Source organism: Theropithecus gelada, chromosome 20 (assembly GCF_003255815.1).
Source record: "Theropithecus gelada isolate Dixy chromosome 20, Tgel_1.0, whole genome shotgun sequence".
Classification (NCBI taxonomy): Eukaryota; Metazoa; Chordata; class Mammalia; order Primates; family Cercopithecidae; genus Theropithecus; species Theropithecus gelada.
Genome location: NC_037688.1, coordinates 24359221 through 24375012, shown reverse-complemented (window position 1 = coordinate 24375012; position 15792 = coordinate 24359221). Strand labels below are relative to the sequence as shown.

Genomic DNA, 15792 nt, shown 5'->3' with positions numbered 1-15792 from the left:
ACAGGGGGTGCAATGCCACCGTCTAGCCTGAGAACTCAAAACTCTGTAACTCCACCCCTCTGAGCTGCTAGCCAGCCAGGCAGTAAAGAGAGTCAAAGATCCCTGAGGTGGATCCCGGCACATTCTTCCCTGCCACCCAGGCCGGGGAGCCGGAAAACCTGATCCCGCTGCTCCCAGCGCTCCCTTGGAAGTTACAGTAGTGCTCTAAGCCGGGCGCAGAGTTGGGAAATCTCTTCCTCCAGCTCCTATACTGAGTTAAAATAACTGCAGAAAATATGTGGAAGAATACAGAAATATGTTTAATACTTAGTATCAAACTAAAAAGTAATATAAAATCACAAAACTACTTTTCTTTCATGCACAGGCTTTTTCTGGTAAGGACCGCTGGGATTGAACAGAAGCTTCCGGTAAATAAGGGCCCCGTCGGCAAGACAGCACACTGCTGTCACAAGTGCAAACACCTGGAAAGAAAGACACGCGTCACTGCCCTAACCATGGTCCCCACTCCTGTCGTTCACACAAGTTTTAAGTGGTCTGCCCACCAGATTCCTCTCTTGCTAGGGTACTCGGATTGCTCCCTGTGCTTCACCTAATACTAACATGGAGAGACTTCAGAGATCATCTTATTCTCTTCATTGCTAAGTTCTCTAAATACTTGCCTATAGAAAGAGGAAAGATAATTTAAGGGAGCAGAAAAATAATGAAGCAGTGTGGGCTCTGAAATTCATACTTGTTTGCTTTTATCTCTTGACCTGCTCTTGCATGTATTCTTTTAAGCCCTACTGAGGATATTTAGTTATCAATATTTCTAACCTCAGTGTTCAACTCTTTGACTTCTCTACTGACAAACTCTATAGAAGAAAAGGTCAAAGTTAACACCAGCTCAGTATTAAATCATGGGGACTGCAGCTCCAGAAAACTGAATGATGTTTTAATCAGTTTAATAAGATGATCCAAAGTGAACTCTCAAAGGCTAGGTTACATCTGCTTAAGAGGTAGGATTCTAAATGGGCCTTAAGAAAGTAAAATTGAGATAAAAGCAATAAACAAGAACACGTGGGGACCTTCAGACTCTCTGATGGCTATCTGAGAGCTGGGCCTGGTTGGGGAGGGGGATGCCATTCCTTGCATGCTGTTTGGTCAGCTTCATCCAGTGGTCAGGCAGTTTGGTTTCCTGGCTCCAGACATGGCTCTCACAGTCTCCTTTTCCACCTAGAGTCTCAAGCCACTGCCTCCTAGGTTCTGACCACACTGAATACCTCCTACCAATCTTTTCATGACTAGCACTCTGTACACTATTGGCTCCTCTACCTGGAAATTCTTCTCTTTTTTTCTCCCTTATTCTCAGCAAACAGCAATTCCACTGCCAGAGAGGTAGTTTCCTCTTTTCTGCCCTCTGCAGCTCCCTGTCAACAACTTATATACAGCGGTTTCCACTTGTGTCTCCTGTGTTAGGTTCTGAGCAACTTGAGGACAGGGTTCACACTCTAGTCAGTGCTGTCTGAAAGCAGCATAATGTGAGTCACCAATGTAACATAGCCACATAATTAAAGATTTTTTAACAGCCACATTATCAACGTAAAGAAAAAAATAAGTCAGCCAGGCGTGGTGGCTCCCACCTGTAATCCCAGCACTTTGGGAGGCCGAGGTGGGCAGATCACAAGGTCAGAAGATCGAGACCATCCTGGTTAACACAGTAAAACTCCGTATCTACTAAAAATACAAAAAATTAGCCGGCGTGGTGGCGGGCGCCTGTAGTCCCAGCTAGTCGGGAGGCTGAGGTAGAATGGTGTGAATCCGGGAGGCGGAGCTTGCAGTGAGCCGAGATGGCGCCACTGCACTCCATCCAGCCTGGGTGACAGAGCTAGACTCCGTCTCAAAAAAAAAAAAAAAAAGAAAGAAAAGTCATAGATTTTAATATATTTAGCTCAGTATATCTAAAATATTATCATTTAACATGTAATCAACAAAGTTATTAACAAAATATTCTACAATCCTTGTTGGGGGTAATGAATCTTTGAAATTCAATGTGTATTTTTATGCTTACAGCTGATCTTGATTCAGACTAGACTAGCCACATTTCAAGTGCTGAGTAGCCCCATTGCCTAGCAACTATGGTTACTATACTGAACAGCACAACTCTATATTTTGTCAGCCCCTGCCAAAGTACACTTAAGAAATGAGTAAATTAATGAACGAGTAAAAAAGTGAATGAAAGTAAATCCTATGCCTGGTCCCTCCTCCTTCATAGTAGAAAGATGTGTATTATCTTCAAAAACAACTGGGGGAAGTTGACACAGAGCTATCTCATTTCTAGAATAATTCTGACTCCTCATGAAGTTGCTCAGGGCCTAAGGGAGATGAAAATCATGGGTTCTGACATATATGGCTGAGAACTCTCCTAAGTGACTCATACTATGAAAGAACATGGAAGAAGATTTATTTAAGAACTTTCTAATTCACTTCTTTAGGTCAGAACCTAGAAAAGCTAAGTGATGTTGAACCTTGTATGAGAAATCTCAGAAGAATATCAGATAGAACTATAACTAAATTACCTGAGTCATTTTCTGGCTTGCTTTCTAGGATGAAGTCTGATGGAATGGATCTGCTTCTCTTCAAGCAGTGTTCAAAATGATCCTTTAGTTGCAAGGTGCCCTGCCAATGTTCCCTTACTGTAAGGACATCATCTATTATATTCTATCTGAAGGATCTGAACAAGAAATAACTGAGCTCAAAACAGTCTCTCATCTTAACAAGTAGTATGTATCCTTTTCTATAAAAGGGAGAGCTATGAAACTCATCCATCTTTTTGTTTTGTTTTGCTTGGTATCAGGTTTCTCAGAGCTAAGTGCTGTAACTGATTCCAGTAGCTTTTGTTGGTCTAGTCTAGCCCTACATACCTATAAGAAATCTGTAGGAACCTCTTTATTGGGTTAATTCTGCTTCTAGTATAAAATCATACTCCTTCACGTTAATCAGGGCAAGCATTCAGACAAAACTATTGAGCCACTAGGCACTGTATATTGGCCTAAGAATCTCAAGGATGAATACAGTATAGCTTTCTATTCTTACATCTGTTTTCCAAATAAATTTGCATTCTGATAAAACCTGAAGAAAGAAAGCAGAAAGACTTCCACTTACCCCTCCACCAACTGTCAATGGTGTGGTTTCTGGTATCAGAGCCAACACAGATACGATGAGCATGAATACTGTTGTTACCATTGAGTTGATAATATCCTAAAAACACACAATAAAGCTGAGTCTTACATGAAGACTACCAAGCAATGCTAAACAAAACAAAACAAAACAAAACAAAACAAAACAAAACAAAAGTCAGCAGGTCGAATGCACTGGCTCCCGCCTGTAATCCCAGCACTTTGGGAGGCGGACAGATCACCTGAAGCCTGGAGTTTGAGACCAGCCTGGCCAACATGGTGAAACCCCGTCTCTACTAAAAAAGCAAAAATTAGCCGGGCATGGTGGTACATGCCTGTAATCCCAGCTACTCGGGAGGCTGAGGCACAAAAATTGCTTAAACCCGGGCGGTAGAAGTTGCAGTGAACTGAGATCACGCCATTGCACTACAGCCTGGGCAACAGAGTGAGACTCTGTTTCAACAAAAGGAGTCAGCTTCCTAAATATTTTGAAAGTTTCATTTTATTAAACAAATTCATTTAGCACATATCTTTCAGGAAACCAAAATATCACAGTAAAATGATACCTAGATAGTATCTGGTCTATAATGACACCTAGTGGTTTTCTTTTACCTGTAATATGCCAATCTTACTTAAAAAGCTTTTTATTTCTTTTTTACTTAACATAAATGTAGTTGGAGGGAAAATTCATCTGATTAGGAAATAAAGTAGATGATGTATTATGTAGAAAGTTTAAGGGAGAAGGGGTGCCATGGGAAGTAAAACTGCTCATTTTTAATAACATAAGAAAATGCAGAGTAGTCTACATTGTATATCAAACTTTAAGTTACTAAAATGCAATTAATGCTGGGCGCTGTGGCTCATGTCTGTAATCCCAACACTTTGGGAGGCTGAGGCGGTTGGATCACCTGAGGTCAGGAGTTCAAGGCCAGTCTAACCAACATGGTGAAACTCTGTCTTTATTAAAAAATACAAAAATTAGCCAGGCATGGTGGTGGGCGCCTGTGGTCCCAGCTACTTGGGAGGCTGAGGCAGGAGAATTGCTTGAAGCCAGGAGATGGAGATTGCAGTGAGCTGAGATTGCACCACTGCATTCCAGCCTGGGTGACAGAGCGAGACTCTGAGACTCAGTCTCAAAAAAAAAAAAAAAAAAAGGCAATTAATAAAACTTAAAATAGCACACACTTAAGAGAAAGTGGTAATTTTCAGGAAATCCCCACAGACATCTCTAGCAATGGATGACCAATTATGCTATTATTGCTGATGATACAGCTCATTCGCTTAATACTTTTACAAAGTAAAAATTAGTTTCATTCTTAACTGTGATGTCAAGAAGTGCAATTTTACATTTTTAAAATGGATGTGTAGTGTGGGAAAGGTAAACTGTTTAGCTGAGAAAGGCTTATGTATGGTTTGCAGATAACCACAGGTGGGAAGGAATAACACAAATAGCAAACTGCAAAACTCTGGTAATTTAGAAAAGCAATTAGGAAGAAAGTAGGAAGAGGTTCAATGGGGGCAGGGCAAGATCAGATATACTTAGGAAGAAAAAAGTTCTCATTTGTAGGAGACACTGAGACAACTATTCTAGGTTAACTCTCTTTTGTGTTGGATTTTTTGCTCTGCTTCAAAAGGCAACAGACCATACTCCTGCTTCAGACAGGCAGCCTGCCTCCTGTGAGCAATCTGGGCAAGTGTTTATAGATGGCTTTGGATCAAAGCAGTGTTCTAGGGAGGGCAGAGAACCACAGGGGGAAAAAAAAGGATATGCCTGCCCTGGAACACCAATGATCCTCAAGAGTAATTTAGACCATTTCTTTTTTTTTTTTTTTTGAGACGGAGTCTCACTGTGTCTCCCAGGCTGGAGTGCCGTGGGGCGATCTCGGCTCACTGCAAGCTCCGCCCCCCCGGTTCACGCCATTCTCCCGCCTCAGCCTCCCAAGTAGCTGGGACTACAGGCGCCCGCTACCACGCCCGGCTAGTTTTTTGTATTTTTAGTAGAGACGGGGTTTCACCATGTTAGCCAGGATAGTCTCGATCTCCTGACCTTGTGATCCACCCGCCTCGGCCTCCCAAAGTGCTGGGATTACAGGCTTGAGCCACCGCGCCCGGCCTAGACCATTTCTTTTATATTAAAAATGAAACATCTATATGTCACAGAGTAGAATGTAAACTTAATTACAAAAATAGGGATTTCAAAGGAATTCTGAGCCTATGCTTAGATACCACCTCAAAGCCATGGGTTGACTCATTTTTTTCTGTTTTCTGTCATTTGAGGCTCTTGCGGGGAACAGAGAAGGCCTGCTCTGCAGACTGTATCAGGGACAACAACTTTGGGACAATTTGAGTGGAGATGACCAAGCCCTCTCCTAGTTAGCAAAGGCAGTGGCTAGCAGATGGAAGTACTTACAACTTACATTTTCCCCACCTACAGATAAATTGGAACAGTCAGCCATCTCTGTGTCCTACACTTTAGGTAAGAGCCCCAGGCAACTTCTCCACCTGTGCTCTGGCTCCAATTCCACTCTGCAGGGACCTCACTCTATTCATTACTTTTATTTGTCCCTGGCCATATTTCCTCAACTCAGAGATGACCCCTCTAGTTGTCTCTTTCCTTCCCTTCTCAGTCCCACAACTTTCCTGTCACTTGCCCACTGGAGGCAAACTCCTCTGGAAAAGGTCACCGGGGTGGCGGGGGGGAGAGAGAGAGAGAGACAGAGAGACTTTTCTGGCCACATCTCATCTCATATGTTGGCGTTTCCCAGTTTTACCTTCAGCTCTCTCTACGCTCTTTCTGAGCCATTTTGGCCAGTCCGAGCTCAGTTAACATCACAAGGTGATGACTCCTAAAGTGTGGCTCTAGCTCCTCTTAAGTTTCACACCATTTCTGAACATCTCCATATGAATATCGCATAAGTAACTAAAATCTGTATTTATCAAGCTAAACTCATTACATACTGCTCTCCTGCACCCTTCCTTAAACATATTCTTCCTCTGTCAGTATCCTCTCAAGATATGGAGGCTGATCATCTGATCATGCCACTCTCCTACTTAAAAACCCCCAAAAACTCCCATTAGGCTTTGGGTTAAAGTCCAGAGCACATAAACCCTTGTATGCCCTGACCCCATTGTCTCAAACCTCACTCTTGTCTCGGCTCTTGTTCACAACTTAATACCCAACCATTCAGATACACCTGCAGGTCCTGGAGGGTCATGCTCTTTCTTCACCTAGACCCTCACATATGCTGCTTTTTTTCTAGCAGAAAAGCACTTTCCCTTCCCTGTCTCAGTCATCTGCTAACTACGTTTCATCCTTCAGCCCTCAGTTTGGGCAGTTTTTCTTCACAGCCTACTGTGATCTGGTCCCTTTCCCTTGCTGGGTTGCATCCATGCCATCCTAGGTGTATATCTATCACAGCACCTATTCTCTGTGTTGCTTTCTGGGTGCATTTAAAGTTTCTGAGATACAAGATTTTTGTTTTGTCTTACCAAAGAACCAATTACAGAATCTAGGATTAGCAAATACTTAACATTTACTGAATAAATAATTTCATTAGATAAAGATCAGAAAGGATTCTGGGTTTCGTAACGGGGCAAAAACTTAGTTACCCATATAACACCCCATTTCTAAGAGATACAATATCAGTAAAGTTTGATCCTTAGAGGTTTGGGGACTATTTTTTTTTGGGGGGGGATGGAGTCTCGCTCTGTCGCCCAGGCTGGAGTGCAGCGGCTGGATCTCAGCTCACTGCAAGCTCCGCCTCCTGGGTTTACGCTATTCTCCTGCCTCAGCTTCCCGAGTAGCTGGGACTACAGACGCCCGCCACCTCGCCCGGCTAGTTTTTTGTATTTTTTTTTTTTTTTTTTTTTTTAGTAGAGACGGGGTTTCACCATGTTACCCAGGATGGTCTCGATCTCCTGACCTCGTGATCTGCCCGTCTCGGCCTCCCAAAGTGCTGGGATTACAGGCTTGAGCCACCACGCCCGGCCGGGGACTATTCCTTTTAGTGTGCTACATATAAGCTACTCTCTCTCAGTCTATTCTGTTACACTCCCGGCTCTAGGTTTATTACTGGGACATGTAAGAAACTCCAAGGAATTATGTTTGGAGAAAAAGAAAGGCTAAAATGTGTTAGTTTTATTAAACTCTAGAGAAGCAGAGTGTGAAGAGCAACTATGCAAGACAAAGAGGATGTGGACCAGTGTTCATTATCTTCTTGAAGAAATCTTTAGAACAATTTAGTTTAACCCTTTCTGCCACTAAATGAGGTCCAACTGAGGAAGACTTTGCAATCTCTTTTCCTAGACCTCCCTCCAACCAAGTCCAGCCCTGAAGTGTAGATCAAATAGTTTTGAGAGGTGCTATGAATATCCTACTTCCCAGCTTTTCCCTTTTAGGACTTTTAAAAAGTTTACGATTTGCCTGAAATGCTTGCCACTGGCCTTGAAGTTGGTTCCAGAAGGTATCATTTAAAGGCATGCTTATGGTTTAAGAATAACTCTGAAGTCTTTTCTTGTTAATACGAATTATCAGCTTGGATATTAGCACTGTGGCATCCAAGAGGATGAGACCAGTGCAGCCAAGGAAGACATGGCAGCAATTAGTACAGCCAAAGAGGAGAAGGGCAGCAGGAGGGTTTAGGAGGGAGATCTACGGAGACAGGATGCTGGGGATGAGACTTGCAAGAGGACAGAGGAGAAGTCACTCAGTTTTTCTTAGAGTCAGCTTCTAGTCCAGTCTGAGGGGCTGCATACACCTTAACGAATAACTTTAATCTGCCCAATTTGACAGTTTTCAGAACCATCTGGGCATTCCACTGGGCAGTTATTCCTAATGATATGAGTATGGCAGGTTGCAGTCTATATACTATGAAATATAAGAGGTGCTAACATTATTTACTAACAACTACAGATATTTTCAAGTGAGATAACATTGTACGTTAGCTTCCTCAATTAGTTTGATTTTCCATTTAGTGACCAAGGATGTGCAAGGATAGACACTTGTGTATCTGTTTCCATCTCTATCCCAATTTTGAGGCCATATTAACATGCATTCAAATAGGTAATAAAGATTAAGAAAGCACTATAATTTTATTAACATGGTCCTAAATTTAAATTTCTTTAGAAGATGTATCCAAGCGAATTCTAACAGAAGTATCAGCTGAATCTACTGATAGATGTGCACAGAGAAGGTATGCTCTGTGGCTGCCCTGCATCCTTAAGACCCTCTCACAAGGTAATACAGGGCACACTAGCAATGGGTAGGGCTCCTCCTTCCTAAGCCTATCAGAGATTACCTTAAGGGTTTAAGAGAAACAAAAAACAGAGTTCATTAAAATATCTCATTATGGTAGGAAAAAGTAAAATTTAAGGATGAAACTGAACACTTACAAGCAAAGGCCAAAATAACCACTTCATTAGTCGATCAAGTCTGAGTATATATAAAAGTATGAAAAACAAAATAACGGTGACTTCAAATCCAGTGATAACAATATATGGTTCAGGGGCTTCTGCGATAATAAACAAGGTCATAGATGTCACAGTTAGTGCCTAGAAGAAAAAAACCCATGATTTATTCAGTGACAACTGAATACAAATTTAAACTGTAAAAATGATAATTTCTAAAATAATAGGCTGGGCACAGTGGGTCATGCCTGTAATCCCAGCATTCTGGGAGGCTGAGGTAGGAGGATCGCTTGAGGATAGGAGTTCAAGACCAGCCTGGGCAACATAATGAGACCTCATCTCCAAATAAACAAAAATAACCAGATACTGGGGTTTCTGCCATATACACACACATATAAAACAGCCATGGCTAGAGTGTATGGATATTGACTTCTCTTTGTCTTTTAGAGGACTGAGTATTCCTCTCTATTTTAAGTCTAATTAACTATTCCTCTTGTGCTTCTGACACCATCACTTCCCACATCAGTTCTCTTGATCTTTTTCCACCAAATACCTCCATTCCCTCTTGTACTTTCAATCCATCCTCTGCTAACTCCTTTTCTCATCATCCTAGAAACATCTCAGTTGTCTTCTTTTAAAATATATACACACATACTCTTTCCTTTTATCCTGCTCTCCACAGAAACCCTTGTTTTGTTTTCTATTGTTGTTATGCTTCCTCAAAAAGTCTGTATACTGGCTGTCTATAATTTCTTACCATCCATTTATCACTCCTTAACTCTTAACAATCTGGAGTCTACTGTCAGATTTAAACTTAGAATGTTGCCAGAAAAATATTGAGGAGCAAAGTTCAAAACAAATTGTCAGGGCAGGGGCGGTGGCTCATGCCTGTAATCCCAGCACTTTGGGAGGCCAAGGCAAGCGGATCGCCTGAAGTCAGGAGTTTGAGACCAGCCTGGCCAACATAGTGAAACCTTGTCTCTACTAAAAATACAAAAATTATCCAGGTGTGGTAGCAGGCGCCTGTAATCCCAGCTACTCGGGTGGCTGAGGCAGGAGAATTGCTTGAACCCAGGATGTGGGGGTTGCAGTAAGCTGAGATCACACCACTGCACTTCATCCAGCCTGGGTGACAGAGCCAGACCCTGTCTCAAAAACAAAAACAAAAAAAATTGTCAGAGAAAAACAATTCTGATGTTTAATAGCTTTATTACCAAAGTACCACTTTTTATACACTTCTACCTAAACAATGAAATCAGAATCTATGCTATTTTAAGTGGAAAAAAACAAAAAAAAAACAAACAAAAAAAACAACTCTGAAATTTCTTCATTTCCAAATGAAGATACAGAACACGGCAATGTTAAGTGAAAAAAAAATTAAGCTGGTGGGTCCCAGGGGAGTTCTGTCAATGTTCTTGGGAAATAAAGCTCTCTCCAAAGCTCTGTGCTGTTGGTAAATGGTTTGGTTAAGAGTCTTCCCTGGCTAGACTTGTAAAATATCCTGTCAGCTGGTAATATATACATACTCATTTTAACTTTAAGTCCATATAGGTTACTTATTCATAATTCTTCCAATTACTTTATTAGCATAAATATGCCCTTCTTTTAAACTTCTAAATTGGTCAGTTTGATTACTAATAACTAGTTACTATGTAACTTCATTCTTTATAATTAATATAATTACTATTAGCAACACATCATCTCAAACTGCTCCAATTACTCTACTGGACCAAGGTCTTCAGCCCACAGATTATGAAATGAAGGGTCACTTTTTCAGTCCCTATCCTCTGTAACCTTTTTGCATCATGGTAATTTGCACTGGTGATTATTCCATTTCCTTAAACCTTTCTATGGTTTCTGTCAAACTGGGTTCTCCTGTGATTTATATTTACAGTTCTTACATCTTTCCTAAGCTCCTGGCCTTTGTTTCCAGTTATCTTTTAAATATCTCACTAATAGTATCTCAGACATTACCACTCTATGGATATTGCCTTTGCTAACATCAGTGATTTCAGAAATACTAAATTTAATGAATGTTTTTTTATTTTTCCAGTACTTTGAGGTGCTGTTTTATAATGAACACTTTTCATTCCTTATCCTAGTGAACCCTATGACGTTATTGCCATTGGCTGTCCTTCCCCTACTACTGTTTTCTTTTGGCTCCTGTGTCACTTCTCCGAGATTTTAAACCAATGCTACTGTTCTCTCTTGGTGGGTTCCTCTCATTTTATTCACCCCTGTAAAATGCTGTCATTCTCATTCCACTCAATGAGTCTGGGTCTTTAACCCAGGTCCATTCCCCACATTTCACACCTAAGTAGCCATTTAGAATCCCTATCTGGATAACCTACAGGAATCTCAATTCACCATGTCTAAAGCTGAAATCCTGCCCCTTCCTCCTGGATTCACAGCCTCAACTGGTGGTACCACAGTCTACCTTATCACCCATGCCAGGAACCTAAGATCACTGTCCTTACCCATTCCCCAACTGATCAATAATCAGGTCCTGCTCACTTAATGCCTAAACATTTTGGGCACCCCCTCCTCTTCATCCTTACAACTACTGCCGTCAGCATCTTTTCCATGAACTATCATGACGAAATTTCTAACATGCAGGTTTGTTTACGCATTTCTTCATCTATTTAAAATTCTTCAATGGCTCTCCAGGGTCTTTAGAATAGAGCCTGCTTCTCACCATGTTTTCAAGATCTTCCACAATTTGGCTCCTGTCTACTTCTTGAGAAAAGACTTACTTCACAATTTATCCACATGAATCAAACTCCTGATCCTCTTTTCACATTTGCTTCATCAATAGGCTGTCTCATCTCAGTGGATGGCGACTCATCCTTCCAGTTGCTTAAACCAAAAACTTTAGAAGCTGTCTTGGACTCCTCTTTCATTTACCCCACATCTGGCTCATCAGCAAATCTTGTTGGTGCTACTTTCAAAATATTATATTCCAAATGTGACCACTTCTTATTACCTGCTCTGCTACTACCAGCCACCATCATCATCTCTTGCCCAGATTACTACAATTGGTCTCTTTGGTTCTACCTTTGCCCCTGCAGTAATCCCCTTCTGTCCTTCCCTACCAATCTAGTTAACATAGCAGCTAGTATATTGTTTTTTGTTTGTTTGTTTTTGAGAGGGAGTCTCACTCTGTCACCCAGGCTGGAGTGCAGTGGGGTGATTTTGGCTTACCTCAACCTCTGTCTCCCAGGTTCCAGTGATTCTCCTGCCTCAGCCTCGTGAGTAGCTGAGATTATAGGCACATGCCACCACACCTGGCTAATTTTTTTTTTTTTTTTTTTTGTATTTTTAGTAGAGATGGGGTTTCACCATGTTGGTCAGGCTGCTAGAACTCCTAACTTCAAATGATCTGCCTGCCTTGGCCTCCCAAAGTGCGGGGATTACAGGGTGAGCCACTGGGCCTGGCCTAGTATACTTTAAAAATACAAATTAGATCATATACTTTACTTAAAACCTTCCTCATCTTCACTCACTCACCCCAGTCCGGTTATGCTGGTTTCCTTGCTCTTTCTTGATGCCTTCCCGCACATTCCTGCCATAGGGCCACACTGCACTGGATTTTCTCTGCTTCAAACACTCTTGTTCCAGGTATTCTTATAGCTAACTCCCTCATCTCACTCAAATCTTTGATCAGATGTCATCTCAACAAAGCCTAGAATTCTATTCATTATTGCAACTTTTCTCTGCAACTCCCTCCCCGCCTTACAAACTCCCTTACCTGGCTTTTACTTTTCTCTTGTTCCACTGCACATACCACCTTCTAGAATACTAAAATTTATTGTGTTTGCCTCCTCTGCCCTCCCATCCCAATATGTGTACTCCACGAGGGCAGGGATCTTTGTTTTTTGTTCACTAGTATTTTTCAGGAGGCTGGAACAGTGCCTGGCACATGACATGCATTACACAGATTATTTGAATAAATGAGGTAACACTCAACTTCTTATATTTCTCTGCAGCAATTGTGCTATTTTTTGCCTCCATGCCTTTAGTCAGGTGGCTCTTAGATCCAACCCTAGATTGCTCTAGGAAGAGTTTTTTTCTGACACCTATCTCCTTGGTTAGACGCCTCACTTCTGTGTTCTATCTCCACCTTATCACGTATCTTAACTATCTGCTCATGTGTCTGTCTCATAACTAAACTAAAGAACTCTGTAAGTCAGGGATTTTTGCCCTGGTTTGTCCTTGCTGTTCCAGCTCCTAGCCCAGAGTCTGGACCATAGTAAGTATTCAAATGGTTTGTTGAGGAAATTAATATGTCAAAAACTAACCATTCTCACAGAACATGGTTCCCCCTTCAGTGTTCAAGATGTTTCCTTTTTCAGTGTTCAAGATCCCAGACCTTCTCGTCACTTTTGTCCTGAGTATTTACTCCCAATCAAAAGTGATCTCTCCTTCCCTCGACTCCAGAGTTGTTTTCTAAATCTCTTATGTATCTCAACTTACATGATATGAAAGCTACTTCTCACAATCACAGACTTTTGGTGTGGGAAGGATCTTATATGCACTTTGTTCAACCCGCTCACCTTAAGTTTAAGTCTCCTTTATAACATCCTCACCAAGTGCTCACCTATGCCTGGTATTTTTGTCTGGGAATGCACTGCCTTCCCAAGTGGCCATTTAGTTTTGGGAGATCTCCCAATATAAGATTCCTCCTCACATTAATTGGAAATGTTTTCCTTGTAACTTTGAACTATCTCCATTTTGCCTCTTCCATGTCAACTCTTTAAAACTTAAAACAATTTATTTTTTCCTTCCCTTTAAGGTTTCTCTGTGAATTCCTTCAATGATGAGTTTCTAGGATAGATTCCTTCAACTAGGACAGTTTCCACTTCTCTAACTAGCTAGGTCACTTCTCTCCAAATGATCAACTTTCTCCAAACTGTTCAGAAGCGACTGCAGTGCTCCCGGTAGGAAGTCTGCTGCTAGAAACGAGCAGTTCTCTCTTTGTCCTGGTTCTGGGTTGTATCAGCCTTGAACTCAATCACATCAAACGTTTGTCTTATAGAAGTCCACATAACATTTCCCGAAACCCCTGAGGCTTTTTTTTTCCTTTCAAATCTTGTGGGCTTCTGACAGGTGTAACTGCGGCTGTCTCGCCTGGTAACCGGGGTACCTGGTCTGTGGATTTTTAATTAAAAAAAAAAAGGTTTTGTTTTGTTTTGTTTTTGTTTTTGTTTTTAAAGAGACAGGATCTCTCTGTCGCCTAGGCTTGTGTGCAGTGGTGCGATCGAGGTTCACTGCAGCCTCGAAATCCTGGGCTCAAGCGATCCTCCCATCCTGGCCTCCCAAAGTGCTGGGACCACAGGTGTGCGCCACGGCGCCCCGCCCTCTCTGGTTTTCATGAATGTGTGTCCCTAAACCCTCCTAAGGGGAGGACGGTGCCGTATCTCTCTCCTTCTTCCCTCACGAAGCCGTGCCTTGCCTTTCAATCTTGATCAAAGCGAGGCTGAAAAGCAAACAGGGCGTTCAGCTTTGCACTTCATACCCACATCTCCCGCCCCCCGAGCAGCTTCAACAGCCTCCCGCCCTCCGCGGCGGGGCCTCACCAGCCGCAGCATCTTCACGTGTCCTTTCACACTGAAGCAGAAGGGGCGATGTTTTATTTTCGGCTGCACGTTAGCCATCGCGCCTGCAGACCGAGCAGCCGCAGTTCTCCTCAACTCTTCTCAGCACGCTGCCCGAGTAGGTTCTGCGCAGCTACAGCAACGGCCGCCGCGGCGGAGCACCGCCCTCCTAGACTTCTCGCCCAGCTGGACTTCCCGCTCTCCCGCGCGCATGCGCACGGCGCCGCGGTCGCTCTCGCGCATGCGCCCCCACGGCATCTCTGGGCCGGCAGCTCTGGCTCGTCCTGTCTTTTAGTTGTTGCGTAGTACTTTAGCGGAGCTGGAGCTGGGCATACATTAGCGGACCTAGAGGTGGGCACGCCGGCTAGCGCCCTGTTAGCCCGCCCTGTTCTGGCCTGGCGTTAATGACGGCAGCCCTCTAGCTTTCCTGAGGAGTTTTCCTGTCGAGAAGCCCTGCCAGGGTTGGGAGCAGAGGAGAGGGAGGGAGGTCTAGAAATGGCGGCCCCATCTCCCAACACCTTGGGCATCGTGAATATCACCTCCTTAAAGGGGATCTCCCTTGGTAATCCTGTGTAGAGCAGCCACCATCACTTCTCAGCATTTATTGCTAGCTGACGTATATCATAAAAATACAAATTCTACAAAAGCAGGGACTGGTCTGCTGCTCTCCCTGCAGGGTCCAGGTTCTGGCACATAGTTGGTGCAGAATGTGTGCAGCCTCACGTCCTATCCAAGCCCCCAGGGCATCACAGTCTGGACTTGTTCTGCATATTTTTACTTTTGCCTCCCACTGGTACTCGTTCTTCCGTGGAACAGCCTGAGTCCCTTGAGATACTTCAATTCATGTTTTCTCAAGTGCTCCCATGAAGCCACCGTCTTGGGGCATTCCTTTTTAGGGATGGGAAGTATATATCTCTCCTCTTATGTGATTTAAATTCTGTCTTGGATAATTCGGCCGTCACCCTAGTTCATTCAGATCTGTTTGGATCCTGCCCATCTCAGCTTCAGTCCATTTCATTCCTTTAAATCTAATCAGCAGTTACCTCCAACAGCTTCATCACAAATCACTCAAAAATGGCCTTAATCCTGAAGTTTATTTACAGAGAGCACACTTGCTAGGTGTGTGGCAGATATGCAGGAAGCACAAGATGAGGCAACAGATCTAGAGGCAAATGACTTCCTTCTCCCTGCCTAGAGGTGACTGCCAGTATCATGCCCTCCTGGGAGAGGTAAGAAACCCCTCCACGCAAGCACTGGACCCTTCAGAGTCAAGAGTGGCAACAGCTCTGATTACTGGACCTGGGCCTGTTGAATTCTAATACACTGTGACTCCACATCTAGGCTGAATTTTTGCTGAGTATGATGGAATTGACATGCTTCCTTCCTAGCCCCTACTTGTCTGTCCAGTTGGAATATTTGGTTGCGTCCTCTGGAGGGATCTAGTGCGTTTAGAGTCTAGACGTTGGAACTGTCAAAGTTCAGAGGAAAGAGCTCCAGCTGCCAAGCAAGAGAAATGGGCTGGAATTCTAGCTTCACCCCTTAATGAATGCTTCTGATTTTTTTTTTTTTTTTTGAGACGTAGTCTCTGTCACCCAGGCTGGATTGCAGTGGCACATCTCAGTTCACTGCAACCTCCG

General features: G+C 42.9%; 1 protein-coding gene across 5 annotated transcripts; it reads right to left on the bottom strand.

Moving 5' to 3' along the window:
* Positions 1–66: 66 nt before the first annotated feature.
* On the bottom strand, positions 67–14942 carry LOC112614012 (chemokine-like factor). 5 transcript variants are annotated; one of them, XM_025370070.1, is made up of 4 exons: positions 14138–14942; positions 8547–8705; positions 3142–3237; positions 67–264 (listed from the first exon to the last, which is right to left on the bottom strand). In XM_025370070.1, exons 1-4 carry the CDS (start codon positions 14213–14215, stop codon positions 256–258), a joined length of 342 nt encoding a protein of 113 aa, XP_025225855.1. In that variant the 5' UTR covers positions 14216–14942; the 3' UTR covers positions 67–255. The 5 variants fall into 5 exon arrangements, with proteins under 5 accessions (XP_025225855.1, XP_025225853.1, XP_025225854.1 ...); XM_025370068.1 differs by lacking the exon at positions 67–264 and adding an exon at positions 275–461; XM_025370069.1 differs by lacking the exons at positions 67–264; positions 3142–3237 and adding an exon at positions 277–461.
* Positions 14943–15792: the final 850 nt, after the last annotated feature.